Source organism: Pan paniscus, chromosome 9 (assembly GCF_029289425.2).
Source record: "Pan paniscus chromosome 9, NHGRI_mPanPan1-v2.0_pri, whole genome shotgun sequence".
Classification (NCBI taxonomy): domain Eukaryota; kingdom Metazoa; phylum Chordata; class Mammalia; order Primates; family Hominidae; genus Pan; species Pan paniscus.
Genome location: NC_073258.2, coordinates 124,058,836 through 124,086,643, shown reverse-complemented (window position 1 = coordinate 124,086,643; position 27,808 = coordinate 124,058,836). Strand labels below are relative to the sequence as shown.

At 43.5% G+C, this 27,808-nt stretch overlaps 1 protein-coding gene across 4 annotated transcripts in view; it reads right to left on the bottom strand.

The window, feature by feature from the left end:
* GRAMD1B (GRAM domain containing 1B) overlaps positions 1 to 27,135 on the bottom strand; it is a 270,435-nt gene extending 243,300 nt beyond the window's left edge. The window contains exon 1 of one of the 4 annotated variants that reach the window (XM_063608847.1): positions 26,684 to 27,135. Coding sequence is in view for 3 of the 4 variants with exons in the window: in XM_008973380.5 (XP_008971628.2) it covers positions 26,684 to 26,709 (26 nt within the window). In the remaining variant the exon portion in view is untranslated. The remainder of the gene's footprint in view (positions 1 to 26,683) is intronic. The other 3 variants (XM_008973380.5, XM_057299276.2, XM_057299277.2) reach the window with 3 other exon arrangements.
* Positions 27,136 to 27,808: the final 673 nt, after the last annotated feature.

The following is a 27,808-nucleotide window of genomic DNA, read 5'->3' as shown; positions in this document are numbered from 1 at the left end:
AGGTATGAAGGAAGAGGAGTCAAGAAGGAAGTGAGGAGGCTGGAAAAGATGTTAAAGAATTTAAACAGTATTCACTAAGCACCAGGAAACTAATGACGGGTTTGAGAGGAGTGAGGAGAATGGCATGGTCATATCTGCTCAAGAACAGTGAGGATGATTGATTAGGAGGGGAGGCAGTGATCAAGGTAGAGTTAAGGAGAGCTTGAGCTCAGCAAGGTCTGAGTAAGGAAAACTGCAGAGACAAAATGGTCAGAATGGGGTCATTGATTGGATTGGGAGAAGGAAAATGTAAAGATGAAGCTATCTTAGGTTTCTCTCCCACAATACCAGAAGAATTGGCATAATGGAAACGGAGCTGAGTATCACAAGCAAGTGGAGAGGCTTTTGGAGAATGAAGAAAGAGAAGATAATTCCAGGTCAGATGAATTGAATTTGAGGTACCATTAAGTTAATCATGTGACAGTTTTCACTGAACTACTGGAAACATAAGCTAGAGTAGGGTTCTGCAAATTATGACCCGTGGGATGTGTGTTTTTGTAAACAAATTTTTATTGAAAAACAGCCACACCTATTAATTGATATTTTATTTATAGTTTCTTTTGCTTTACAGTGGCAGAGTTGAGTAGTTGTGATGGAGACCATATGACCTGCAAGCTAAATATATGGATTATCAGGTCCTTTAAGAAAAAGTTTTCTGACCCATAATCTAGAGTCCAAAGAAAGAGGTCACAGATGTCTATGTGGGGAGGATATAGTTGAGAAACAGGCTAAGAGAGTTACCTTGGAGGAATAAATTTTAAATCTATTCTTCATTCAAGTAGTATTTGCTAACACTTTATATCAAGCACGGGGACACTGGGTTCAGTAGTGAGAATAAAACAATAAACAGAATGGATAAAACCCCTGCTCTCCTGAATGTTACAGGAGGAGCAACAGGAAGAAACAGTCAAATAAATAATCAATGACTAGCAACATCTACGCTTGTGTGCAAGAAAGAAAACATAAGTGACTAGAGGGTTTAGGGGAAGGGGGTTACCTGGGCAGGAACACTGAGAACCAAGAAAATACAGCAGCACAAAGACCAAGGAGGAAGTGTATTTCAAGAAGAAAGACATAATTGGGAATGTCAAATGCTGTGAAGCAGGATGAGGTCTAGAAATAGGCCACTGGATTTGGCATTTGGGAAATTAATTAGAGACTGCTGAGATCATTTTTGGCACAATGGTAGAAAACAAACAAATCTGCAGGGGGTTGAGAAGTCAAAAGGTGGTAAGACACTTAGGGCAATACATGTATGCTGATTTTTAAAGATGAATGGATGGGCCAGGCACAGTGTCTCATGCCTGTAATCTCAGCACTTTGGGAGGCCAAGGCAGGTGGATCACTTGAGGTCAGGAGTTCAAGACCACCCTGGCCAACATGGTAAACCCCATCTCTACTAAAAACACAAAAATTAGCTGGGCGTGGTGGTGCATGCCTGTAATCCCAACTATTCAGGAGGCTAAGGCAAGAGAATCACCTGAACCCAGGAGGTGGAGGTTGCAGTGAGCTGAGATCGTGTCACTGCACTCCAGCCTGGGCAACAGAGCAAGACTCCATCTCAAAAGAAATGAATAAATAAAAATAAAAATAAAGATGGATGGATAGATGCATTAATGGACAAATAGAAAGAAATATATATTCATATATATATATATATATATTCATGAAGGGAGCAATAGCCAAAATATAGAAGCTAGAGAAGAATTTAGGTTGGGAGAGAGGTTTCTTTGTTAACATCAGGGAGATGTGTATTTAAGAAATAAAAAGGAAAGACCCACTAGAGAGCAAAAGATTAATGATGTAGGAAAGAAGAAGGAATTCATGAAGCAAAGTATAAGAGAAAATGAGTAGGTGTGACCGACAGCCCAGGTGGTGGATATGAGAAAAATAGCCAGTATTTATTGAACACTTAACATGAATGAACCACTATACTGGGAGATGAAGATACTGACACAGATAAAGATACATAGTCTTTAATTCTTATATCAACCTTGCAAGGAGTTTAACATTACCAACATTTTACAGATGAGGAAACTGGAACTTGCAAGGTTAGTAAGTAGCCCAAGGCTCACATTCAGTAAGTGGCTGAGCTAAAATTTCAAGCTAATATGATTTAGCTCCATAGCCCATGTACTTTCCATTTAATCAAGATGCCACACATTGGAAACAAGGTTCTTCCCTACCACAGGGAGAAAGAAGCAGAATAGGTGAAATGAGAGAGAGAGAGAGAGTGAGACTCTGAAGTAGGAAACACTCTCTAAATTCAAGTCCAGGTCAGCCCCAGTTAATGCCTGAGTGTTCTCACAGTAAGATCTTACCCGACCTACCATTACACATTCAACTCTGGATCCACTCTCCATGTGTAGAGTAGATCCCCCCATCTTGCTACACAGCCCCACAGCCCCATCTTGCTCTGTGACCCAGGAGGCTGGCCCTTCTGAGAAGTGTAACCAGTTCTCTTGCCTTCTGGCTTCTGGTTGGATCCTGCCAAGGGAGGCACTGGCTGGATACAGGAGGGCAGGAGGAGAATTGGGACAGGGGCTTGTCCCTCAGCTTCTCCCTTGCTACTTTCCTGTGGATTGACTGCATCTCTGCACCCAAGGCCACAGCTCAGGTCAGGTGACCTCTCTTGCCTCATTTATCCTTTGCTCCGTTTATCCTTTGCTGATATCCCTTAACTTTACCCACACCTTTAAAGAGAGTCCCTTTCTTAAACGCCCCCCATTACCCTATCCGAGTGTGCCATCTGCATCCTGCCAAGTCCTGACAAGCCACATGATCACCTATATTCCTGGATGCTTTTTCATAAACGCATAACATAGTCACCCACATTCATCCACTTTCCCACACACTTAAATATCACACTCCTATATGCAAATCAAGCAACTGCAAGGTCTTCAGAATGGAAACATTGAGGCAGTTTTCACAATATAAGAGAGTTCTAAACTGAACCTGAGAGTTCAATGCCAGTTTAAACCCCAGAGCCAAAATAATTTAAAAATCAATGATGCTTAATTATGGACCTTCGTGTTCTCAACTCCTCTGAAATCCCCTAAAAAAAACAAGTTCTGGATTTGACTGGCCTAGGTACAGAAGTGGGGAGAAGTGCACCAGATCTAAAGCCACAGTTAGGCTCAGGTTCAAAGCTCTTCCCAGCGCTGGTCTTGAAAGGGAGGCCACCCAATCCTTCTGTTATGATTCACACTCTGTGATTAGGAACCTAATTTAAAATATTAATTTATTTTTCAAAAAGATAATGAATGAAATCAGTATCCTCAGAACTGCTGCTTCCTTGAACTCCCTTCCCCCCAATCCCCAGAAAAATCCCCTAGCTTTTCTACTGATATCATTCATTTATTCTGGGAAGATGAAACCACCTCAGTTTCACTTTTAATGTGTAGTTTCTTTCTCAGGCTCTGAGCTGCAGGAGTAGGCACTTGCTGGTCAGAGGAGGCCTCCTTTTCCCAGTACAGCACTTTCCACAGTGTGGGTAAACAGAGCAGTGGGTGCTGCCACTAACACTTACCCCACCCCAAGCCTCCGGTCCTAGTTGGCTGACTTCAGGCTAGTCGCCACCTCACTCTTGCTGTCTGAGCCCCTGTTTACTTCATTTGTAAGGTAATAGGTCTACAACAAATCAGTAGTTTGCAATTTTTTCAAGTATGGGGTTAATTTTTATCATTAAAAAAAATAGCATAGTTCCAAGAGATGGTGACCACGTTGATGTATTTGTTCCCCAGGCAGCATTCACTGCACACACGGCCTCTTAGAGCCTTTGCTGTAACTCTGCAGTCCTCCAGGAACCTTCGACCTATATATTAGAACCTCGACTCTGAATCTCTTCCAGTTCCAGCATGTTAATTTGCTTATATGCCTGCCTAAGACCTGCCATTCATATAAAGACCGGGCATACAAGAATCTCAACCAGAGATGGGAAGGCCTTCCGGTGATTATCACAGCCATGCCTTTACCTCCAGAAGGCCTTTCCATCTCTGTCTAATAAAAGGAAGACAATGCTGGTAATTTGGGACCCAGCTCTCCTAACCAGGACTTGTCTCATGACGCAATAGGGAGAACTGGATTGCCATTAAGCACTTCCCTTTTCCTGGGAAACACACCAGATTTCAGGTTTTCTGCAGATGCCAAACAACCCACCCAGCAGCAGCCTCCTCCTAGAGCCCGGACTCTCAGGGCCATCGTCACCACCATCTGTTCTATCCTAAGACAAAGTTCTGGGGGCTCCTGAAGCATCTTATAGAGACAGACCCAAGAGCTGACCCAGGAAGAGTTGGCGAGGGAGTTGGCGGAGGAGTGAGGGAGACACTCCCAGAGCCCCTCAGAAATGAGCAAAGCTTGTGTATCTCACCTCTATTCAAGAATCCCCTACCTCTGATCAGGGGTTTCCATGGAAACCTTATGAGTTCTATCTATAGGAAGAGAAAAAAAACATGAAAAATAAGAAGCACCCTGAGGTATGTGTGAATTAGCTCCAAGGAAGGTAGGTAGAGAAGAAGGGAGTAGGAGCTCATCTGGGAAGAAAAAGAGGTGGTCATTATCCTGACACATAAAAAACAAACTGTCTCCAGTCCCAGAATGAGGAGGGAGATGGGGTGGACAGGCAGACATGAGGCTCTGGGGGTGCACCAGCATGTGTAAGCAACTACGTGGACAAAAGGGGACCAAAAATCACCATCTGAAAGGATCTCAGGCCAAGAGATCCAAAGAAGGAAGGACACAGGACAGGAGGCAGAGAGCAGAGCTGCTGGTTGTGTTGAAACGGTGGTGGGCAGCAGCCTCCTATTCTCTTTATCACCTTACGCCAACTACAAAGGGTCCATCCGTCTATCACCCATATTTACAGGTTTGAACACCTCGAAACTCAAGCCTTAAGGAAAGTCATAATAAAGTCCTAATAAAAGTCCTAATAAAGTCTCTGGAGATGTCTAGTCTATTTTTGTCTTATAAAACTGCAACCTTTTGGGTCACTTGCAAGGAAGGACTCTGCTAAACTTTTTCCTCTAATCTTGATTTCAGATGAAGTTTTAATGAGGACTGAGTATCTGGGTTTTAAATGTCATACAACTTGCTTTTCAAAAATAGACCATGAGGATCAAAGACCTAAATGTAAGAGCTAAAACTATAAAACTCTCAGAAGCGTTGGCATAAATCTTTGTAACCTTGGATTAGGCAATGGTTTCTTAGCTATGACACCAAAAGGACAGGCAATAAAAGGTGAGTGAACTGGACGTCATCGAAATTAGAAGATTTCGTGTTTCAAAGGATACCATCAATAAATGAAAAGACAACCTGATGAATTGGAGAAAAGTTTTGCAAATCATATATTTGATAAGAGACTTGTGTCTAGAATATATAAAGAGCTATAACTCAATAACAAAATAACAATTTTTTTAAAGCTGGGGAAAGGACCTAAATAAACATTTCTCAAAAGAATAGATACAAATGGTCAATAAGTACATTTAAAAATACTGAACGTCATGAGCCATCAGGGAAATACAAATCAAAACCACAATGGATAGCACTTCATGGCCACTAGGATGGTTATAATGTAAAAGACAGATGATAACAAGTGCTGGTGAGGAGATGGAGAAGTTAGAACCCACATATATATGCAATATACTTACACTGAATGTAAAATAGTGCAGTCCTTTGGAAAACAGTCTGGCGGTCACTCAAAGTGTTTAACATACAGTTACTATATGACCCAGTAATTTCATTTCCAGGTGTATATCCCAGAGAAATGAAAACATGTCCACACAAAAATGTGTGCACTAATATTCACAGGAGCATTACTCATAATAGCTGAAAAGTAAAAACAACCCAAATATCTATGAGCCGATGGTTGGATAAATAAAATGTGATATTAACCATACAATGAAATATTATTCGGTAATAAACAGGAATGAAGTGATGATAAATGCTAAAACATGGATGAACTTTGTAAACATTAAGTGAAAGAACACAGAAGGGCAGAATTAAAGCTAGAAGACAGAAGTTTTTTTTTTTTTTTTTTTTTTTAAGATATCTCAACAAAAAGCAGTGTCTCTCTTCACAGCCTGAGCTTGCCCTACAATCCAATGGCCTGCCTTGTCAGGTAGGCATCATCCGTCAATGAAAGCATTCAAACTGAAAGCCTTCCTGGGATGTTGCAGATGCCATTTAAATAATTAGATGAGGTTGGACCACATGTCTTATTGGGTCCCGTTCAAATCAGAGAGACTGTGAATCTGTGGTTCTTTTCTTCTCTCCCTTCTAACCTACGCTTCCTGCTGCAGTAAGCGAGAATTTGGGAGACATTCCTAAGGTATAACTCATTATTTTTACCTCATTCCATCCCTCTAACTTTAACCCCTGATTTAACTTTAACTTCTTCCTTATCTCCATCTTCCCTTGTTCCTCTTTAGACTGACACTGTACAACTCCACATGCCCTGCCAACTCCCATCAAAACTGGGGTATGTAAGAAGCCTCAAAAAAGAGAAGAATAATAAGAGAAGACTGAACACAGGTGGCCTGTCACACCTGTTACATTTAGATGTTAAATCCTATTGCTCTTGTGCATGAGAAGACTCTAAGCAGAAAAATAATTTAAAAATTAATGAAAATAAAATAAATACTTTTGCTTGCTTGGTCTGGGATACATGCAGATGTTCACTGAACTGGCTGAACCAGATTCACATGAATTACCCTCAGAAGGGCCTACATATGCTGTAATCTTTCTGCATAACACTCAACCCTTGTAACATATTCAGTGGCTGTTTTCCCTGCTTCATTGGTTTTTCAAAGGCCGAACCATGACAGTTTTGGTCTCTGCTATATCCTTGGGGAGGCGCTCAACAAATAGTAATCAAAGAATTTCTCCTACCATTTCCCCATACATTCCAGACTGCTTGAGATTATACTCATGAAAGTCCTGCTTAAAACTAAGCAAAAGACAACCTGATGAATTGGAGAGAAGTTTTGCAAATCATATATCTGATAAAAGGCTTAGACAGTGCACTGGACTTGAGAACTAGTAGGAATGTTAGAAAACACCTAGCACAATCCTTCCATTTGACAGACTGAGGGCCAGAGTCATGAAATATTCAGCTAGGGAGTAGCAGAGCTGGGAATTTAAACTAGTTGTTCTGGTTTCTGGGAGACAGATTGCCATAGGCAGTAAAAAAAACGCAGGCTTTGAAGTCAGATGAACCTGGGTGCCAATGCAGGTCTTCCTCTTACTAATTCCACGATCTTGGTAAGTTAATCAATGTCTTCAAGCCTCAGCATCTTCAGAAGTAAGATAGCACCTTCAACTACCTCCCTGGTGCAGAGAAAACGCTTAATAAATAGTAGCTTTGATAACCATTACCAAGTCCAGTGTTCTGACCACTAGAACACATATGTCCTTGGCTTTGTACCTGTGGACACAGAAATATACCTATGCTAACAGGGAAAAAAGGACCGAGTGTGCTGAGCACCTTTCCATACTCAGTCTAAAACACAAAGGAGCCACATAGAAGGTGGCAGAGCCACTGCCATGCACACACATGACCACTTTTCAGCTGGAAGCGCATGGTGGTGGAAGGCGATCCATTTCATTTGAGTTTGAGATCTTTTGCAAGTCTTTTCTTTAGATGGCTAATCTTTCTCCTCAAGTTCCTCGTTCAGGGTCTTCCACTGGAAGAATAACAAATGGAGAGCCACTGGACCTTCTAAGTGTATATTATCTTCCGGCTCTTCTGAATGTTACTTGCAGGAAGAGGTCAGGGAGCACTTCTAGTTCAGAGATTTGTCCTCTTGGGTGCTCAATAAAAGCAAGCAACAGATAAACAGAGCAGGACAATAAGCCACCCTTTCCCTTCCAGCCGGCCTCCTTGTCTCCCCATCTGCTGCTTTTGATATTCACCAGGCCTGGCGCTGGCTTCCTGTGCATCACAGACCCCTTCTCTTCCTTGGTGATGTTACTACTGAGTTATACTCTGGCGACTGCTCAACTCTGTTCCTCCTAGGGAACTTTCCTTTTTCCTGCACCCACCACGCATTTTGCTCTCTTTGCTCTGATGCTTTATCCACCCAGAACATCTCATCAAACATGAGGATGATCATTAAGTTCACATGAGTAAGATAAATTCCTGAATTAATTTGGTCGCTGATGTTTTTAAGCATTTATCTTTGGATTTTTATACCAGCTACCATCTCAGTGCCAGGTGTACAGACAAGAAAGAGGAGATGCTCCCAAGATAAATCAATCTAAAGGAAATGCAATAATATTGTCTTATTGGACCGATTTTTTAGACTGTCAGAAGAATTCAGAAGCTGAGCAGAGGAATGTTTAAAGGGAGGTGTAATTTGTCAAAGTCAATACTTGTGTTCTTTTAGAGTAGTTCTTGGAGATTATTCAGGCAGGCGAAAATAGATGGGAGAGAGAAGGATACTGCTGATTAATACACGTAGAACTCTGTACTTTTTATGGGTTTAAGATTGGCAGAACTGAACCACAGAACTAATTTCACACCTGTTACTTTAGTTAACTAGCAGTTACTGAGGTTTCCAAAAGCCCATGGCAATTCTGAACTCAGCAACTACTTGGATCACAGAGTGGGCAAGAACAGCAACCCAGACAACCACCGTGGGAGGAAAAATTCAAATTCCAAGGACTTGGTCCCAGTTCCTCCACGTCCCTTATCTGAGAACATCCCTGTTCCTTGACCAGATGCCGGACAAAGGGGCAAGATTTGGGCAATTAAAAGCAAAAAAAGGAATCATGCCCATATTTGCAAATGAGAGATTGTCTTTGCACTTAAGCTGGTTCTCCTTAGGGATAGACGGAACTAGAGTGATATTTATCTTGCTCCTGCCCATCAGGATTTCAATTCTCAAGTCTCTTGAATCCATGCTAAGATAGTTCTGATTGTCTATATCAGAATTCAAAAGCCATACCTTAAAAGTAGGATGCCTGAAAACCTTCACTGACCCCATCTCCACTAAAATAGAGAACATTCAAAACAATTTATATTAACAACGGAGAAGAAGCAGTACACCTGGTTCCCGTAAACACTATGCATCAATGTTCATTTACTCAACACATTTTCATGAGTTCTAACTGTAAATAAAGCAGGATGCAAAACTGTACACACCATCTGATTAGAAGCATGTAAAAAAGGCATTATTTCCATGCTAAAAACTAGATAAGATTAGAAACCTTAGTTATATTAAGAAGGTAGTACTATGGGCGATTGCCCATTTCTTTTAAACATTTTTGTAACACTGCTATATTGCTTTGATTTTTTTTTTCAACTTTAGAAATAAATCAGTAAGATTGATATACCAAAGCTGGTCTCTTTCCTTCTGACATATTGGCCAGGGAAGAAAGGTCAGAGCCAGAACATACTCCAGCAAGTGTGCGTAACTGTGAAGTTAAGAGAAGAGGCTGCTGACCAAATGCCAATGCCCAACATGTTTGCATGAGGCAGGCCAGCCAGACAACTCTAGAAAAAAAAAAAAAATCTACCTTTTCACCCTTCTCTCTTGTTCTTCCCCCAGAAACAACTTTAGATAGCAGGCGCTCAGTAAATATCTGAGGGCCAAATAGATGAGTACACGAAATCTTCTTTCCTGGATAACTGACTCTTCATCTACCCCATTCCCATCATTCTCCAACCTTCAACAACATGACATGCCTTGTACTTCCTCATCCTTAGGATTTGTTCACATCACCTCCCTGGTGTGAAATGTGTTTCTTATTTATTTTCCATCTATATAAACCTTGCCCAGTGTTCAAGGCCCAGTGTGACTCTCACCTTCTCCAAACTTCCTCTTTATTCATATAATATTTACTATGCTCCACATACTTGGCATCTAGTACATTGCTAGTTATCTTTTAAATGACTTCTTGGCCAATAACACTTAAAGCCATTTGGGGATGGAAAGTAACTTATGCTTTTTTGTACCCCAACCCCATAAATCTAATATAGCATCTTACAAAGAGGAGATGCCAGATAAATAGTTTCTGATTTCTTTGCTTGCTTGTCTCTCTCTCTCTTTTTTTTTTTTTTAATAGAAACCGGATGTCGCTATGTTGCCCAGGCCAGTCTCAAACTCCTGGCCTCAAGGCATCCTTCTGCCTCAGCCTCCTGAGTAGCTGGGATTAACAGGTGTGAGCCACCACGCTGGTTGATTTATTTGTTTAATATTACATAGTTGTGTTAAAAGCTCAGGCTCTGAAATCAGACCTAGATTTGAACCCCAGATCTGCAAACCAGTAAAAATAACCTTAAGAAAGTCTTTTAGTCTCCCTAATCTTAGTTTCCTCCTCTCTAAAATTGGGAAATTAATAATACTCACTTATTAATGTTGTAAGTTAAGTGAGATCATGAAGATACTATCCTTAGCAAAGTGTTTGGCACATAGTAAAAGTTTCAATAAAAGATTTTTAGTAAAAAAATAAGTAAAAGATTGTTAGTGACGATGATGATAAGGATGGTAAAGATCATGTTACTTCCGATATATTAATAGATCAGACCTGGATCAATGCCAAGGTCAAATGAACATGCTTTGTTGAAACTCTGTGACTACTTTGCTTTTTGCGACATTGGGGAAGACAGACGCCACCCTGCCCCTGCCTCATGGCAATGCAGCACCAGAGCCTTAGATTATGTTTTAATATAGCTCATTCCTAGGATTGCTTCTCCTACATCTGTCACCGCATGACCCAAGCACTCAGCCCAGAGTGAAAGCTCATTAGCCCTACCCTGAAGTGAGCTAGAAATAAAAGCAGAGGGTCGCTGTCTATTGCTTTGCAATAATTTAACCAAATAGCAGACAAGTACACTAGGAGGCTGTTATCAACATAAAACTCGAAGGCTATAATGCCTGTAGGGTCAGTGATCTCAAGGATGCCAAGGCTGTTTTTAACTTGCCCTTCCTGCATTAGACGTGAGTTAGGCTGCTCTCAGGCTTTTATTCCAAAGATAGTAAGTCTGTGGTTAGAAATCTCTGGACCTTAATGATACCCATGTTTGAGAGATGGCTCCTTGAAACTCTGGACTGTGGTTGCAGTTAAAAGTTCAACAGAGACAGGGTTTATTATGAGAGAGGAAGGGGGCTATAAGTAGTAATGTTTATTTTGCATTACCATTCTTTGTCTTCAAGACTCAACAGCAAAATGGCCTACCTCATAATACTAGGCTCAGTTTGACTGGGGCAGGGGAGAATGAAACAGATACAACACAAAAGTATTTGATGAGTGATTTAAGAACAGACAGAAACACTAATGTAGATAACAGAGAAACAATCCACACTACAAACACATCATTTATAACATTTTGGAAGCAGTTAATAGCATTTGAACAGACCAGGAAAATAATCAAACCATAGGTACCGTTGATATATTGAAACACCTACCGCATCTCACATTTCTCTACACGGCTAGCATGTCTGAGTAGCTAGCTACTCAGTAAAGCTATTAACATGGATGACTACATGGCTGTTAACTGATAGTTTATCCAGATGGGATTCTCCCTGGGAAAAGCAAAATCGGAGAGCCAAATAATTAGCAAATAGAAAACAATCCTCCAAAATGACCACACATGCTGTATAGCTAAACTCAGGGATCTCAAGCTCTAGCAAAGGAAGCCTATCTGATTTTGTTGAGGGTTTCACAGAATAACTCATTAACTCCTATTCTAGGGAGGCAGAGGGGTGACACTTTCTTAGAGGACTCCCTTAATTTTCTTACAGCAATTTAACTGGTTCCTATTCAATTTCTTGTTCATAGTCAAATAACCTTCTCCCACCTAAGTACGTAAGACATACATACACCTTGGAGATTTCCTTCTTTCAAAGAATGTTTTATCCTCTTCCACTATGCCTTTTCTGCAAAGTGACAAAAATCCCAGAGTTAGGGACATTTCCTTGGTCCCTGTTTCTGCATCAATAAACATCAAATCTACCAAACTGACTGACAAGGCCCTGAGCAGTGACTTGGGAGAACTTCTACCTTTTCTGAAAGGGAACCCCAGAGTTGTAATAGCACTGATTCAGTCTCCTCTCCTGGGCAGATCACAGAGAGTCTGTGCCATACCTTGGCAGATCAGAAGCCAGGTAACAGTTGACTGGCCATCAGAAAAACCAGTGCCCGTGCTATCTAAATCTCATCTACACCCCCACGCCCTCCAGCTGTAAGACCAGGTAAACCTTACTGCTGCTAGACACAGTTCTAGCCTCTTTGTTGTATAAGAGACCAGTGAAATTTTAGGGAAAAAAAAGCTCTCAATTATTATTATCATTATTTTATTTATTTATATATTTTTTTGAGACAGAGTCTCACTCTGTGGCCCAGGCTGGATTGCAGTGGCGCGATCTCTGCTCACCACAACCTCTGCCTCCTGGGCTTAAGCGATTCTCATGCCTCAGCCTCCTGAGGAGCTGGGATTACAGGTATGTGCCACCACACCTGGCTAATTTTTGTATTTTTGGTAGAGATGGTTTTTGCCATGTTGGCCAGGTTGGTCTTGATCTCCTGGCGTCAAGTGATCTACCCAACTCAGCCTTCCAAATTGCTGGGATTACAGGCATGAGCCACTGCACCCAGCCAGAGAGCTCTCAATTATTAACACAAATCTCTGCCTGTTAACAGAGAGTGACATATTATAAATAATCAGGAGATTAATTTTTATTTGCTATTCATATGCATATGATATTAAAATGTGTGGTGGTAAAACAAAATTTACCTGCTCGAATTATTTTACCTTAAACACACACCACCAGAAAACGAGGGAAGGAGGGGAGAGATTTGGTGGGTACTGATGAAAAACTTTACAAGATAATCTGCTTGTAAGGCCAATGGAGAACCAGAATACTTTACATGTTGCCCCACAAGCTGTCCCCTAAATGAGAGCACCATTCCACACCACCTCTGAGTCCCCTTCTCCAGCAACTAGAGGGTGGGGCTCCTCCCCAGAGAGCTGCAGAGCATTAAATTCTGTATCAGGAGATGGGGGTGCTAGTCCCAAACCTACTCCCAGACAGTTTTCTGAACCTGGATGAGTGATTTCCATTTTCTTGGTCTCTTTTCCTTCATCTGTAGAAGTTTAAATGAGATGAATCTAGGTTCCTAAATGGCCAGGAACATATAAAGGTTAAGCCATAAAGGGCAACTGAGATCCTAATTTTTAGAATTTCTTATCTAGAATTCACCATAAAACCAAGTAACAACTGAATCATTGGGACACTCTAACAGATTGTTTTCTGTATAATCATGTTTGACGTCTAAATTGAAGTGCTGGGTAATTACATTTAGTCTCCTACTGTAATAACAGTGGAAGAAATCAGAACCACCTGTAAGGCAGGATAACAGGTTGACAAAGAAAGGACATTTTAAAACCTTGCTTCAGTGCTCTGTAATCAAAGCAACAGGCAGATAAAACACAACAGAGATTTTTTTTCCCCCTGATTTTTAAAGCTCTTTTTGGATGATGTCAGTTGTTCACAGATACCTAGAGACCTGTGTTCTTTTGGTATTTGTATGTAGAACAGAGACATGCAGCTCCACCAAACTGCAGATGTTACAATGATCCAACACCTAGATACAGGGGGAGCTTGAGGCTGAGCCTGGGGTAAGGACAGAGAGTAAGGATAGACAAATCATGGAGAACTCTAACAAGACAAGCCAGAAAGGCCAGAGAGGCAGGGCTCTCACGTGCTGGTGCTGTTCCCTGCATGACAGAAAGATCCTTTGTCTGCCTCAGCAGGTTCATCCTATGCCTGGCACCTGGTGACAACACTTGTAAAAAAGCATGTGGCTGTGTGGTGAACCAACCCCACAGAATACGCATGATTGGATGAAAATGAAAACCATGATATTAATTGGCTGGAGTGGAGGTATGGGGAATGGCTTAGAAAATTCACTTCATGGGCCTTAAATTTCATAAAGTGAGAGATAGGAACTGTTCTCTGGAAGAGACAAATTTATTGTAAGGCATTGTGACATAAAATAATTCAATCTTTAAAAAAAAATTCTGTGGTTTAAACCTTCAAAAGTCCAAGGTAGAAAAGGCTCACAATTATAGGTTTTAGAAGCTTTTCAAAACACCTATTAGCTGGGCTCTTTTCCTGTACATAATCATAAGACCTGGCAGACAGGCCGTGAGACCTATCTGATTCCTGAGAGGCCCACACTAACTAATCCAAGATGGTGGGGATTACCCAACCTGGATTTTCACAGCCTTTCTCAGTCACCCTCTCAACAATTCAACAGCTCCATATTTTGTTCATGTAAATAAGAGCAGCGTCAGTTTAAAGTAGGTGGTCACTGACATGCATCCTGCTGAAGCCACGTTTTCTCCAGTGTCAGCCTAGAATCTTAAAGTGCCTCTGAGATCTGTCAAGATCTCAATCTGCAATCCATTGACACTTCTCATTCTATTCCTCCCTTAAATCTCTTCTTCTATCTCATCGTTCTCTCAGTTTCAGGCACCTTCTAGCTTTTCTCTCCCCTGGGTCTCAACAGCATGCTCAGCGCCTTGTGATTCTGCCAACCTTCCCAAAACATCTACCCAAAGAGGACCCCAACTCGCTGCTCATGGGGTATGGTGCAGATGGAGACGATCATGCCACATAGAGCATGCTTTCCAACTCCAACAGAACACTGTATGGAAATCTTTTCCTTTGTCCCCAGTCAATAATTTTGACTCTTCAAAAATGTTTCCATTCTTTCTGAACTCCCACCTCACTCCCTATTTCACTCTCAGAAGATGACCTCACCTTCTCTTCAGAGAGGAAATATAAGTTATCTCTTGATAACTCTTGAAGGCGGGTGCAGTGGCTCACACCTGTAATCCCAGCACTTTCGGAGGCTGAGGTGGACGAATTGCTTGAGCTCAGGAGTTCGAGACCAGCCTGGGCAACATGAGACCCCTGTCTCTAGCAAAAATACAAAAACTTAGCCAGGTGTGGTGGCATGTGACTGTAGTCCCAGCTACTCGGGAGGCTGAGGTGGGATAATCACTCGAGCCTGGGAAGCAGAGACTACCGTGAGTCGAGATCGCACCACTGCACTCCAGCCTGGGCGACAGAGTGAGACTCTGTCTCAAAAAAAAAAAAAAAGAAAAGAGATACCTTCTTTTTTTTTTTTAGACGGAGTCTCGCTCTGGCACCCAGGCTGGAGTGCAGTGGCGCAATCTCGGCTCAGTGCAACCTCCACCTCCTGGGTTCAAGCGATTCTCCCACCTCAGCCTCTCAAGTAGCTAGGACTTACAGGCATGCATCACCATCCCCAGCTAATTTTTGAACTTTTAGTAGAGACAGGGTTTCACCATGTTGGCCAGGCTGGTCTCGAACTCCTGACATCAAGTGATCTGCCTGCCTCAGCCTCCCAATGTGCTAGAATCACAGGCATGAGCCATCATGCCCGGCCAAGAAGTTATCTCTTGAAGTGACTTCCAGGGGTCCTTCACATCTGCACTTCTGAAAGCATAACTCATCTTTGCTGTTTTCCCATTTTCTCCAAGAAAGGGGCATTCCTTCTCTCCCCTTATAGATTTTTTTTTTCTTTTTCCTTTTTTTGAGACAGGGTCTCACTGTTGCCTAGGCTGGAGAGCCCAGGCTGGAATGCAGTGGCGGGAACTCGGTTCATTGCAACCTCAGCCTCCCAGGCTCAAGGGATCATCCCACCTCAACCTCCTGAGTAGCTGGGAACACTGGCGCACACCAGCACACCCAGCTAATTTTTGTATTTTTAGTAGAGACGGGGTTTTGCCATGTTGCCCAGGCTGATCACAAACTCCTGGCCTCAAGCAATCCACCCACCTCGGCCAACCAAATTGCTGGGATGGCAGGCATGAGCCACCATGCCTGGCCACACTTTATAGGGTTTTAACGAAAATTAAATAAATTGATAAATGTAAAATACCTAGCCCCAATGCTTGGCGGACCATGAATATTGGTTCCCTTTCATTCTTCCCTCTACAAATTTAATCCCTCAGTTTCCTTTGTTTATTTGTTCTTATTTTTTGCTAGATTCTGTTACCTTCTGAGTTCTCAAGTTTCTCTTAGCTGTCTCTTCTTCTTTCTATATTTGCAACCTCTTCCTATCTAGATATTTCTTATGTATTGATAAACATATTCAAGCGATTTCCTTTTTTTCTTTTTAGAGATGGGATCTTGCTCTGTCACCCAGGCTGGAGTGCAATGGTGTGATCATAGCTCACTGCAGCCTCAACCTCCTGGGCTCAAGTGATTCTCTCACTTCAGCCTCCCAAGTAGCTGAGACTGCAGGTGCATGCCACCATGCCTGGCTAACTTTTTACATTTCTATTTTTGTAGATATGGGGTCTCACTTTGTTGCCCAGGCCAGTCTTAAACTCCCAGCCTCAAGTGACCCTCCTACCTTGGCTTCCCAAAGTGCTGGGATTACAGGTATGAGTCACTGCGCCCAGCCTGATTTCCCGCTTTTGAAAACTCAATTTTTTTCTTTCTTCCCCTGTAAGTTGTCATTCCATCTCCTTTTATTTCTTTCAAATATAAAGTGTAGGGAGCTCAAACTCTCAACTGCCTTCAAGTCCTAAACTCTGTACAATGTTTCTGTCTTGCTCCTATCCCATCTTCTTACCCTGGGACTTCATTGACACTATTTTTGCCAAGATAATGAATGAAACCCCAAATCTTCACTCCAATGGCCTCTTTCCAGTCCTCATCCTGCTCAAATTTTGATTTCATTACCTTACTTTTCTTTTTTCTTTCTTTCTTTCTTTCTTTTTTTTTTTTTTTTTTGAGACAGAGTCTCGCTGTGTCACCCAGGCTGGAGTACAGTGATGCGATCTCAGCTCACTGCAAGTTCCGCCCCTTGGTTCAAACGATTCTCGTGCCTCAGCTTCCCAAGTAGCTGGGATTACAGGCACACACCACAACGTCCAGCTAATGTTTGTATTTTTTGTAGAGATGGGGTTTCACCATTTGGCCAGGCTGGTCTCAAACTCCTGGCCTCAAGCAATCAGCCCATCTCGGCCTCCTAAAGTGCTGGGATTACAGCTGTGAACCACTGTTCCAGCCTTAACTTATCTTTCAATCCTGACTTTTCAGTACATTTTATCTCGAGTTATGGCCATTGACCTAGTTCAGATAACATCAAGCTAGAATATTAGTGCAGTCTAGGGACCCTCCTCTTTCTTTCTTTTTTTTTTTTTGTTTTAAGACGTAGTTTCGCACTGCTGCCCAGGCAGGAGTGCAATGGTGCAATCTCGGCTCACTGCAACCTCCACCTCCTGGGTTCAAATGATTCTCCTGCCTCAGCCTCCCAAGCAGCTGGGACCACAGGCGTCCACCACCACGCCCAGCTAATTTTTGTATTTTTAGTAGAGACAGGGTCTTACCACGTTAGCCAGGCTGGTCTCAAACTCCTGACCTCGTGATCCACCTGCCTAGGCCTCCCAAAGTGCTGGGATTACAGGTGTGAGCCACCGTGCCCGGCCCTGGCTCCTCCTCTTTCTCCCCACAGCCTCCACCATCCACCTGCTACCAAATTTTGATGACTATTCTTTAACTCTCAGATCTGGATGATACTTTCCAATCTTTCTTGCCAGAGTTCAAACTCCATCAGGTCTCTCCCGGACCACTCAGCAACCCCCTTCATGGCATCTGGACATAACTTTGGACTGTCCTTGTTTCTGTTCATCTTCCATACTGCTTCTAGAGTTATATTCCTAAAAAACGAATCTGTTCTTCTTACCCTCCTGCTAAAAAAAAAAAAGAAAAAAAAAATGGTGTTGCCTCAGTTAACTACAAGCTGCATAACTGGACCTTCACAAGCAGGCTCCAACTCATCACGCCGGCCTCATTGCCTCTCTTACAGACGCCTTAGAGTCTGACTAAATGACTCTTTGCGAACACGTCAAGTACCTCACAACTCCATGTTTTTGCACATGCTATCCCATCTGCCTGAAATACAATTTCACCCTTCTCCGTCTGGATCACGCCTACTCACCTTTTAGAACCCAGCTCAAATATAACCTCTTCTGAAAAAGCCTTCTCAGATTCAACTGGGCTGTTCTGCTCACTGCTCTGGACTTGGCGTTCCTATGACACTTTGTTCTTACCTCTTCGTAGTCATTAACAAGGTGTCTGACCCTTCTGCTTTACGTTTATCTTCCTTCCTAGACCGTGAGCTATATGAAGAAAGAATGATGTCTTATTCAAGTCTGTATCCCCAAGGCGTACCTTGTTTCCAGTTTTGTTTTTGTTTTTGAGACAGGGTCTTGCTCTGTTGCCCAGGCTAGAGCACAGTGGCACAATCATGGGTCACTGCAACCTCAAACTCTTGGGCTAAAGTGATCCTCCCACCTCAGCCTCCCAACTAGCTACGACTACAGATGCATGCCATCATGCCTGGCTAAGTTCTTTATTTTTGTAGAGAAAGGGTCTCACTATGTTGCTCAGAGTGGTCTTGAAATCCTGATCTCAAGCGATCCTTCCACCTTAGCCTCCCAAAGTGCTGGGATTACAGGTATGAGCCACCACACCTGGCCCATTGTTTCTTGTTTAACAAATGTTTGTTGTAATAATATAAAATGATAATGTGGAAATAATGACAGAAATAAACAAGAACAGAATAATATTGGAGTAAGAACACATTACACCCTGTCTACAATTGGTAGAGACAAGATACCCCAGTAGAAAAGAATAGAAGACAAGAGCACTTCACCAGTGCTCTGAAAAACCTAGATTTCAATCCATCAACGCACTTCTTTCCATTGCCCACAGAGGAATAAAATCCATAGAAAGTACAAATGTCTGTGTTCTTCTTTCTCCTATTTCATGTTTGTTTGTACCACCTTTCATCTTCTCTGAAGATCAATTGCCAAAACTTGATCACAGTCCCGTCATTTCAGTGCAGTTATACAAGGTAGCCCAAAGGTTTGATACCTAAATTAAATCTGGCTGTTGCTAAGAGATATCAGGCTTCAGACAGAAAAGTCAAAACCCAGTACTAGCATTACACACCCAGGCCCATGGAGCATGCCGGTGTCCTGAGAATTATACTTTGGGAAAAAGAAAAGGAATAGATAAAATTATGTTTTAAACCTAATTTTATAAGTCCTCTAGCCTCATCACAGTTGGGCCAACACTCTAAAAAAATAGCCCTACTGTTCCTGCTAACTTGTTCCTGCTTTTTGACAAGCCAAAATATATCATTCAGCTTGGGTTGATCTAACTGCTAAATAAAGCCATCAGCACAGCCTTTTTACCTGGGTATGCACTTTCTCAGACAAATAGCAGGAAGCTCGTGCATGCAAAAGACAAGCCAGGACCAGAAATTAGCATTTTCTATTGATTGCTGCCAACTGAGTTCAAATAGAGGGAATGGCCCCAGCCAAGATGAAGAAAGACTTCAAAAAGCCAATTTATAGAGGCTTAAATCCTAAGAGACTTGCCTCTGCTTTCTTTTGGAAGTGGTGGTCCCCCTCAAATTCTCCTATAATTTATTTGCCTTATAGAAATTTATTTAAACACTCGTTCAGCTGATGCAGGCTATGGGGCAGGAGTCACCTTTAAAGATAATCTACAAAAAAAAGGAGGGAGATCATAGTTACAAGGAGCAGGTATAATGCCAACTTTTATTCAGCATTTTCTCTGACTTAGATATCAAGAAAACTTGGCAGTGAGTAACATGTCAAAACCTAAAACAAAGTCAGTAGGTCTCCAGAAAATTGATATAGGCTATTTCTCTGTTCTGAATTCCTTTAATTCAATTTGCACGGGTATCCATATTTTAGGGAATCCCCTTATATATCAACTGCAACAAGATGCTTGTAGACCCCTACCTGCAGAGGTGCAGAACTAATGACAGATGATAGGAAAAGTTATGAGAAAAAGATGGCATTGAAAATGTAGGGTAGGCCAGGCATGGTGACCCATGCCTGTAATCCCAACACTTTGGGAGGCTAAGGTGGGTGGATCACCTGAGGTCAGGAGTTCGAGACCAGCCTGGCCAACATGGTGAAACCCCGTCTCTACTAAAAATACAAAAATTAGCTGGGCGTGGTGGCACGTGCCTGTAATCCCAGCTACTGGGGAGACTGAGGCAGGAGAATCTCTTGAACCCAGGAGGCAGAAATTGCAGTGAGCTGAGATTGCGCCACTGCACTCCAGCCTGGGCAACGGTGTGAGATGTTGTTAAAAAAAAAAAGAAGAAAAGAAAGAAAGAAAATGTAGGGTAGAATCTACAAGGAAAGCATGGTGTGGAAAATCATAGTTTAAAAATAGAACATTGGTTTGCCACTTACTGTCAATGTGATTTGGGGCATCCTGTCTCTAGGCCTCAATTTCTGCAACTATAACATGGGTAATAATAATTCCTTATGCAAAATATTTTTATGACAACTAAATGAAACAACAGAATAGCGCTGTAAGCAATAAGTCATGATACAAATGACATTTTAGTAGCAATAAAATAAGAATAATGAAGAGTTCAAAGGTGATTTTTTTTATCGGCCATTCTCATGAGAGGGTTAACCATGCCATTCTCACTAGGAAAAATGAAAGACTTTGTATAAATTCTCTATTTCCAAACGAGTTGAGAAACTCATTTTGCAAATTTGTTTTTTGAAAAACTGGAGCCTGAAGAGGTTCAGGGCCCAAGTAGAGGAGCCTGGGGAAAACACATGCCAAGGCAGCAAAGGGGACAGTCACGTTCAGCTTCTAGGGCTGCCACTGAGAAACATTTCAACTCTGGAGCATGGCTGAGCAGAGAGACCTGAAAGATGGAGCCTTGTATCTGGGAAGCCATACTCTGAAAATGACATAGTAAAGGAAGTTCTGACCTGAGTTTATCTTATTCCTCTTCTTCCTCAACGTGCATAAAAACATTCCTTCGCTTCAAAGCTATGCCAGATGAACTGTCTTAATCAGATAGGCAAGAACAAAGAATGGTGAGAGAAAAATGCACAAGGATGCCTAATTAGAGGAGGAAAAGGAAAGCGGCTTCTGCCTTCCCCTTAATGGACTGTCAATCCTGCCTTTCCTCAGGTCTTTGAACGCACACTCAGATGGCTCATGCCGATGCTCTCAATCGCTCCCTGCGTCAGAGACGAAGATACCTTTTTATAGTCACTGCAGGGAATAGTCTCTGGCTAGTAAGCCTGTTTCATTTCAGAGGGAAAAATCAGCCACTACAAGGCTAGCTGGTAGGAAGAAGCGCTCCTTTCCGAGTCCAACTGTTCCACCCATCGCTCCCTTTGAAGTCAGACTGACTCAACATCACTCTTTATTGCTATCTAGTCTAGGTACTGAACTTGTAAAAACAGCATTTTAAAGGTTAATAGCTGGGGAATTATATAACCCTTCAATATATAAGGAAAAAGAGCCCATAAATGCCCTGTTAAACACAAACACGTGCGTGGCAGTGAGAAGCCTTCTGAACAGTCTCACGTTTTTACATCCACCCAGCCAACCGTGTCCGATTGATTGGCCCCCTTAACATGCACTGTTGGTTTTTGTTTTTGTTTTCCTTCAAGATAATGGTTATGTGCAAAGGGGCATGCATTTAATTGCTACTAAATCTTCTGGGACTTAAGGAAGTAAGTCCGTGTCTAAGCCAATAAAATATCATCTGCTTTGTGTTCTCACCAAGTACTAGATGTGCATCATTATGCCAGCTGCCTAAGCACTGTCCCGTCAGCAAAGTACACACCAGCTTCCCTAACCAGGCCAACAAATAGAGTGAGCACCCAAATTCTAAGCAAGGCTTCCACTCAGGGCAAGTTCAGCCAAAGTGAGCCATTTTTAGCTGCCAATGAGATCTCCAAGGAGAACTGAACCATGAGGGCTCACAAAGTCTGGAACCAAACCCAGTGCCAAAAAAAAAAAAAAAAAAAAAAGTATGAGAGAGAGTATGAGAGGGGAAATGCTAAGCTCCACCAGAATTCAGTTAACTGGGGTTCTTCCTGCTAACAAGCCCAAAAGCCAGAGAACAAGGTTCCTTTCTGACTTCTGCCCACCCTCATCAAAGCAGTTCTTTACAGGTGGTTATCAAAGCCCAGGCTTCACGTCTGCCACTCTCTTGAGGATACCTTCTTATCTGATTAAATAGAATATTATGCTAAATATTCAGCCACCCCAGCACTGGCTGTGTGGGTGTGCTGGATAAAATCTTCATGAAAACGCCATCACGGGGTCATTTGTTTAATTTCCATTCTGCAAAATATAAAAATAGAATGAGCTGCCGTGAGGGGTTGAGGCTTGACAGCTTCAATGAGAAGCCTCCAAAGCACAAAAACCACGCTGTTCTGCTGGCTCACTTGCATTCTCCCTCTGCCAGAGGAAAACGGGGAAGAGAAAAAACCTGAAAGCAAGGTGCTGCTTTCACTTATCTTCTGCTCTTTTCCCCTCTTTGGCCTTTTCTTGCGTTTGCTCGCTGCATCTTCCTCTTGTTCCATCTGTTTCCTCTCCCTCCTCCTCTTTGGCTTGCTTCCTCTCTCCGCCACCCTCCCCTCCCCTCCCTCATCATTTCTATGTGTCATTTCTCTTTCTCTCCTTCCCAGGGACTGGTTCTCCTCCCATGCTTCCAGCACCCTCACCAGGGCTGCCCTTGCCTTCCGGGGCAGCCTGTATCTCCAGGTTCGGTGGATCTCACAAAGTTTTCTAGGAATTGCTCTCTTCCATCCCTGCCTCTCCCCCTATCCCCTACCCCTTCCCCAAGTCCCAGACATGGAACATATCTAGAAAGATGGGATTTCAGAGTTCAATTAGATTGGATGGCAGATGAGCTGCGAAGATGGCCTTTTTATACTTCCTCATCGAGATTAATATGTTTACTATCCATTGAGCTCAGCAACTCATGGGGTGGGGGAGTAGGTAGGTAGTACATCACTGGTCTTGTGTTTTTGTATAAATCAATTTTTATTTTTATGAAGCTTTTTTTAAAAAATAAATGCAAGTTGCACTCTCCAATTCTGACCCCTGAAGTCCATGGCCACCCCCAAATTAACCCTGTGGCAAGCTTGGCTCAGAAAGGAAAAACTTCTCTTTTACCAGAAGATCCAGAGTTGCACCAAGAGCCTGTGAGGGTGCTGAGAGGAGAAAGATACTTCCTGCTTTATGCCCATTAGGATCTCAAAAAGGTCTCACCATTTGACCTAGTTTCAAGCCAAAGGATTCAGACAGTTTTAAGCCAGTTAGAATGGCTGATGAAACCAACACAGTTTAGCTCATTCTGTATGCCTGGTGTATGCCTGGTGTATGCCTAGAATGGGTTATTCACCTGTGATGCTCATGAACAACTGGAGATATTCCTCTCCCCTACTGTGGATCACCAGCAACTTTCTGAAGACAACATTGCTGTTGGTTTAAGGAACACCTAAGAGGAAAGATGGTTAACAGACCACTATGTCACAAATTCATCAACGTCAACCCATTCTAGAAAAGTATTTAAATATCTTATAGATCTGTGTATGAGGCTGCTGCCAAGTGGTCCACCAACTAATAAATTCTATTCTCATACCTACCAAATGAGGCTTTAATAAATTAAGGTGACCCTCATAAGACCATGTGCCTACTTACCATCCCGTTTCCTAAGATACTTTCTCTCTCTCTTTCTCTTTCTCTGCAGTAACACTGTTTCCACTCCTCCTGCCTGTTATTGGCAACGTCCATTCATTATGCAGATGTGCAATGCAGACCCACCAGGTATGAAGCAGAGCAGATACTGGAGTACACCTTGGAAGTCAGAGTCTGTATACACCAAAATAAAGGGTATATGGAACTCTTACAGCTAAAATATATGTGCAGTGTTTCTGGTTTGTACATATCGGGGCACTGGATCAAATCAAGGAATGAAGGCTTTTATTACCATTTGAAGAATGACCATGCCTAGACAGGAAAAGAAATGTGTTTCCTGATGCACCAGTCCACAGGTGCAAGACGGAGAAAGGAGAAGAAGAAAGTAAAAATCTTGATCAAGCTGAAAGATCCATGAAAAGCAAGAGTATGAAGTGCAGCAGACACCCCAGGAGAAAGTGACCTCTTCTGCAGGGCAAGCAGAATGGGTGACAATTCCTAGCAGTGTTGTAAACAGCAGCCCAAAGACACAAACACTGAAAACTGCATGCCACCTGTGCAAAAGCAGCCGACAGTGGGAGCAGCGCAGTGGAAACACCTTTGGAGTGCAGCTGCAGACCTAGGGCTGGTGATTTCAGTGACAAGCATACATATTACAGATGTGTGTATTGAGAGGGCCCACCAGTGAGCTAATCTGCAAGGACATCAAATGACTACTATGGTGGAAAAGCAAAGGCTGGAAGGAGATGGCAGGGACAAATGCCATCTCCTTAGAAGGATGTGATTTCAGCCAGGCGCGGCGGCTCACGCCTGTAATCCCAGCACTTTGGGAGGCTGAGGTGGGTGGATCACAAGGTCAGGAGTTCGAGACCAGCCTGGCCAACATGGTGAAACCCCATCTCTAGTAAAAATACAAAAAATTAGCTGAACATGGTGGCGGGTGCCTGTAATCCCAGCTACTCGGGAGGCTGAGGCAGGAGAATCACTTGAAACCGGAAGGCGGAGGTTGCAGTGAGCCGAGATTGCACCACTGCACTCCAGTCTGCGCAATAAGAGCGAAACTCCATGGAAGGAAGGAAGGAAGGAAGGAAGGAAGGAAGGAAGGAATGAAGGAAGGAAGGAAAGAAGGAAGGAAGGAAGGAAAGAAGGAAAGAAAGAATGTGATTTCATTCCAGGCCTATGATCATTGAACACAGCTGATCAGGCAACCAAATAGGGCACTCACTTTTTGTGACAATGTCAAATTGGCACCCCAGCTTGGCTAGGTATTGATCAGTTGCTCATAATGGTTTCCTTCCAACACTATCACCAAAGCACAACCCCAAATCTCCAAAACCAAACAGCTTTTGAGCACGGACGGAAAAAACTAGAACTACCACACGCCCTTTTGAGACCTGGATCTCTTGAACACCAGTGACGCCCAGCAGAACTCTTCATCCAAATTGCAAGGTGAGGATGAGATCTCCTAAGCAAGTTACGAATAAATGCGCCAAAGGAAAGAGCCTTCGGGCAAACACTAGAAATCTCGCTGTACACCATCAAAAGCAACTAAAGCTCTAAGCTGCAGTGAAGGTCCCATAAATAGGAACATTCAGTACAAGCAAGAGACATGATCTTCAAGTAAGGAACAAAGGCAGGAGGCATAGTTGAATAGAGGGAATAAGAGTTACATGTCTACACTTTCCTATCTAACCTCCTAAATATTATTAAATGAAAGAGAGAAGAGAGAGAGATTGGTGTGTGTTACACTAGGAAGCAGCAGTGCCTCTCTTTGACTATATCTGTTCCACAGTGAGTTTCTATATCAGCTTAGGAGTACAGTGGGACCTTGGGGTAGTGTGTAGAAATGTAGCATTTTCAGCCTATTTCTACTATTCAGTTTCCTGAACTCAAAGAGAGAGCCCCAGCTGAGATCCGCCCCTCCCCAAAAGTTCCCAGGAGAAGGGCTCCTCATCCATAAAACACTAAAAATACTATTTGTATCTCCAAAAGGTGATGTACCCATGTAGGCGTTGGCAGAGGAGAAAGCTCAGCCCCCTGCACAAATTTCTTTGTCCTCGCCCAGAGTGGTGGGAGTTTTACATCTGCTGCTGTCATGAAACATTTTATTATTTTTTACAAGCCTTTTTAAAAATTATTATTTCCTAGGAGGAAAAAAAATCTAGAGATTTGCCAAGCGTTCGCGATATGTACAATCCTCCCATCCTACCCCTCTTCAATACTGGGCCTTGGGTGGAGTTGTCCTTCACAATTGCTCCAGGCCCACCAGAAACTAAAGCCTGAGGGCAGCAAGCAGCTGTTTGTTCATGTTACCTTGGCGCCTGCATATCCTGCTGAGGAACTTTTTGAGGAATGAAGTTTATCCAGGCATGAGGTTGGCTGATGGGTGCAAACAAGTTGTTTGGGCTCTAAAAACTTCATCCTAATGACCACACCTTCTCATTCCTTCATCTACTCCACAAGAGTAACTCTATTTCCTCTGGGATGGAATCTCTCACTTCCACCCTCAGAGGAAACGAGAAGCAGAGCCTCTTCCTCGTCTCTCTAGGTACCCCCATGATGTACACTTTGTCTTTTTGCCAAATCTTGGACTTCTACCATGCAAGCAGAACAGGCGTAAGACTGATGGGGCAGCCAGGTAGGGAGATGGCAGCACTGCCCAGAACAAGGGAAGCCAGTGCTTCCAGTTCAAACTTTTGCCAGCAAGATAGAGAGGAGGAGAGGCAATCTCCATGCTCAACCAACCCTGTCCTCTCTACCTGTTCTGTGCCCATCTCCAGTACTGAAGGGAGAAGGAAGCCAGCTCCGCCACCTCCAGAAATTCATGGAGGAGATAATCTATCTATCTCAGTGGTTTCCTGGGGACACAAACTCTCAGGTGCGGGACACCTCAGCCAAACCATAATCCATGTTAATAGCTTTACCTGGCCCTCAGGTAACTTTGATGTTTCACTAAGAAAATTCCGATGTAACAGCACCCCCACCCCCCACTCCAGTGTTTCCACAGCCTCCAGTTTCACCCGGATCCCTCACCATCACTCGGCATCCATGTGTGTTCCTCCTAGGGCTCAGGAAGGTCAGGAAGTTCTTACCTGGATCTGCTGGGAGAGGCACTCATGTGGACACCCGGTCCGGGCGCGCGGCGGTCAGCGGCGTCCACGGCACACCAGCTGCTGGCTACTGCTCACCACGTCTCCCCGCGAGCCTGGCTTTGCAAAGAGGAGAGCCAGTCCCATCTGGAGGAGGGGAGGAGGAGCGCGGAGCCTGAGGACACCCAAACCCGAGCGGCGGGGTCGTGCTGCAGCCCGGCTCCACGCACTCGCGCTGCGCCCGGGCGCGCTGCACCCTCGGAGCCGGGACGGCCGGCTGCGCCCAGGCGGGGCGGGAGCCGCTGGGGCGGGAGGAAGCGGAACTCCCCCGCTCTCCGTGGGCTCGGAGCTCCCACTGTCTCCGAGGCTAGGTGTCACCGCACCGTGTTCCCTCTTTCTCTCTGTACACTAATATCGGCCCCTCCCTGTGCATCTACGTTTCTTCAGTGTCGGCCCTGACTCTACCTCTGTGGTTTCCGCTCCTGTCTCCCGCTCGCCGGTCTTGGTCCCTCTCTCTCCCCTTTCATTCCCCCTCTCTCCTCTCTCCGTCTCCTCCCCTCACCCTCCCTCCCTGGGTGAAGCCTGCAGCCTGGATTCTCCCGGTATTGCCTCGCTCCAACATTTAGCACTGCAGTGTAACTCGGGGACATACAACCAGACAGTTTCTCTAAAATCAACCTTTAAAATCAGACCACCAAGTTTAGTGCGGAAACCAACGCCAGAAGCGCCGCTGCCTTGCAGCTAGGAGGAGACATCAGCCCATCTGGAAACCAGATTACCGTGTTCCACGGGAAGGTGTGGAAAGGGTGTAAGAAGGCAAATGGCAGAGATTAGCAGGAGTGCACAGGTGACCCGGAGGGTCTTCACGATGGGGAAGCATCTGGAATGGACTGGAGTGTTGAAAGCATGGCACTGCAGAACAGGAGGACACCGAGGAGTCATCAGGTTCAAAGCGCTCATTTTGCAGATGAGAAAACTGAAGCTCAGAGAGGTCCATTGGCTGCCCAGGATCACACAGCTAGCTAGGGAAGCAGAGATTTGAGTTACCCCACTGCCAGGGGGCACCCAAGTTCCCAAACCTGGAAAAGAACACGTTTACCTGGGACTGGGTGTTGGGTGGCCCGGGAG